The 2,500-nt window shown below is 50.3% G+C and overlaps 2 protein-coding genes across 8 annotated transcripts in view; one reads left to right on the plus strand and one right to left on the minus strand.

The window, feature by feature from the left end:
• LOC122242854 (uncharacterized) overlaps positions 1–1,601 on the minus strand; it is a 33,670-nt gene extending 32,069 nt beyond the window's left edge. For 4 of the 7 annotated variants that reach the window (XM_043000262.2, XM_043000258.2, XM_086551494.1 and 1 more), the window contains exon 1: positions 1,295–1,601. Coding sequence is in view for 1 of the 7 variants with exons in the window: in XM_043000263.2 (XP_042856197.1) it covers positions 102–288 (187 nt within the window). In the remaining 6 variants the exon portion in view is untranslated. Of the gene's footprint in view, positions 1–101; positions 1,226–1,294 lie in introns of those variants that run through there. The other 3 variants (XM_043000263.2, XM_043000261.2, XM_043000260.2) reach the window with 3 other exon arrangements.
• Positions 1,602–2,138: 537 nt separating this feature from the next.
• ATPsynF (ATP synthase, subunit F) overlaps positions 2,139–2,500 on the plus strand; it is an 8,195-nt gene continuing 7,833 nt past the window's right edge. Inside the window, exon 1 of the mRNA XM_043000266.2 lies at positions 2,139–2,235. Coding sequence (XP_042856200.1) covers positions 2,157–2,235 — 79 coding nt within the window. The 5' untranslated portion in view covers positions 2,139–2,156. The remainder of the gene's footprint in view (positions 2,236–2,500) is intronic.

Consider the following 2,500-nt stretch of genomic DNA (forward strand, 5'->3'; position numbering starts at 1 on the left):
ACCTCAGCACCTTCCTCCTAGGGGCAAAGCCTCCACTATCCTCCCCTTTCCCTTCCCCCCTCTTCTACGTCAGGAACCCAAGACTGCCCTCATCGCCTGACCTGGATCTGAGGATCGTCCGTCCAGCCATGCTCGCTGACGGTGGCGGGCGACGACCCCACTCTCTCTCGCTGCGACTTCTCTCAGACTATGGCAACTGGCATGCCCTGGGAGACACAGCAGGCAGGTTGTCCTTTCAGTCCGTGAGCTTCCCAACAACTGGCCAGGGGTGGAATCTTCCCACCACATGGCATCTGTGCTGACAGCATCTGGCACCCTTACAGCATCTACCTCTCTCTCCCTCCCTCCTTCTCTCTCTCTTTTCCTATCTCTATCTCCCTTGCTCAAGATATTGTGTATGTATGTGTGTCATGTAAACCAATCTACCTAGCCTTCCTTGTTCCATTCACAGCTCCTCCCTTGACTCCTTCTCTCTAACGCTTTCAATTCCCAACCCACAGCGGGAGCCCCATCCTAAAGCCCCATTCTTGAGGGGGTTCATTTAACTCCTCCTACTACTCCACCTTTTAGGGAACAAATGAAAAATAAAAACTCTGAGCAGGCCCTCATATATAGACCTACATGACTGAGGCTGGCATGGCACTTTTATTCAATGTTGCTCCTCCCTAAGCTGGGGGGGCAAGGAAGAGACAAGGAGGCTGTGTGTATGTGAGTGTGTGGCAGGAGAGTACATAGAGTTGGAGGAGAAATGTTCAAGGAGGAGCAGGAGGAGGAGGAGGAGAAGGAGATGGAGAAGCAGGAAAAGGAGGAGGTGGGGAAGGAGCAGGAGGAGGAGGAGTAGGAGGAGGAGGAGAGAAACAGAGGGTACTCTGTCCCTGCATTATATATATATATGCGTGTGTGTGTGTGTGTGTGTGTGTGTGCCGATCCCTCGCGCACATCGTCCACGTCCTCCTCCTCCTCCTCCTCCTGCAGCTCCACCTCCGCCGCCTCCCCTACCGCCTCTCTCTGTGCCGCCGCCTCCCGCGCCTTCGGCAGGAGGACGAGGGCGGCCTCGGATCAAGGTCGGCGGCGCAGGAGGGGAGGCTGGAGGGCAAGGCCAAGAAGTCCCCAAGAAGTGGATCTGCCTCCGTGGCTCTCCCGCGACAAAACAAAAACCCCCACCTCGTCCCTCCCCAAAGGGCGCCCGCAACCCCAGCTCACCCCCAAGCCACCCCGCATAACAACTCCATTTTCTGCCGTTTCGCCTCGCTCCCGAGCATGCAGCGGGGCCCGCGCCGCGCCAGGCACTTACCTCGACAACGCTTTCGGCTCGGCTTGTGGATTTAGCGAGAATCAAGGGCAGCGATGGGCATTTTAGGATATTCCGCGAAAAACAAAGCAGCCACCAATGCTCCCCCTCGATGCGCGTTCGATGCGATTTTGTTGCACGAGGAACGCGGAACGGAACGCTCGCGCGGCTTTCGAAGCTTATTTCTCCCTCTCTGGCCTCCTTGCGGAAGAGTAATGTTTTTTCCGGGGCGTAAATTTGTGATTCTCGGTGATGTTGGAACAGAACGTGCGCTAACGCCGCTCGTCGCCGATGTTAATATGCAAATTTCGTAACGGAACTTTTGCGCATTCGGGAATAGAGATTTTGGCTGTAGATTGCAATGTACCTGTTTTATTGATAGATTTCCGTCGTTTTAAATATTTCTAATGATTTGCTATATGTTTAACATGCAATAGTCAGTCAAAGTGGACAAAACGTGGAAATTTATGTGTAATTTTGTCCTCGGGGCTTTTCATACTATGGTTCGCAGATATCAAGTAGATCCCGTAGACGTTCATTTATTCCTTTAAGTAAGCACTTATGATTCCTTTGATCAATTATTGTACATACGATTATTATCGACTAAAAAAACTAGGGACGAAAAATCAAATGCAAACACTCAATTTTCTAAAGATCTCAGAAATACCCAACAAGGCACTATAGAACTCGAAGGTCATCAAAAAGCAATGGTAGATCCACCAATCAAAACACACTTTAACATGCACGTCATCCCAACTACAAGTTCTGATTGGTCAATACGCGGGAGGGAGCGAGTGCCGGCTAAGACTGGTTGGCGGAGGGATATGCACTAGAGCACTTCCTATCCGGTCGCCGTCGAGTCAACATGGCCTTTGGAGACTACCCAGCCGAATACAACCCCAAGGTCCATGGGCCCTACGATCCCGCCAGGTTCTATGGCAAACGTAAGACGAAAGCAATAAAGGATGTGGGATTAAGTTGAAGGGTCATAAAATGGAGAAGAGGGTCGGAAATTAGTAAAAATTAGGTTTGATTGAAGAAGGTGTCGTCTGCTCCGGTGGGCGATCAGCTGATTCATGTGACGGAGAGTTTGGATTTTCTTATTTTCTACTTGTCTATGAGTAATGGTACCTTTTTATGGTGTGTGACATGTTTTTTTATGAATTAAGAATAACATGGCGATAACTTTTCTTCATTTATTTAGGGTTT

The sequence above is a fragment of the Penaeus japonicus genome, unplaced genomic scaffold (assembly GCF_977035675.1).
Source record: "Penaeus japonicus unplaced genomic scaffold, GWHDUDI00000001_assembly GWHDUDI00000025, whole genome shotgun sequence".
Lineage (NCBI taxonomy): Eukaryota > Metazoa > Arthropoda > Malacostraca > Decapoda > Penaeidae > Penaeus > Penaeus japonicus.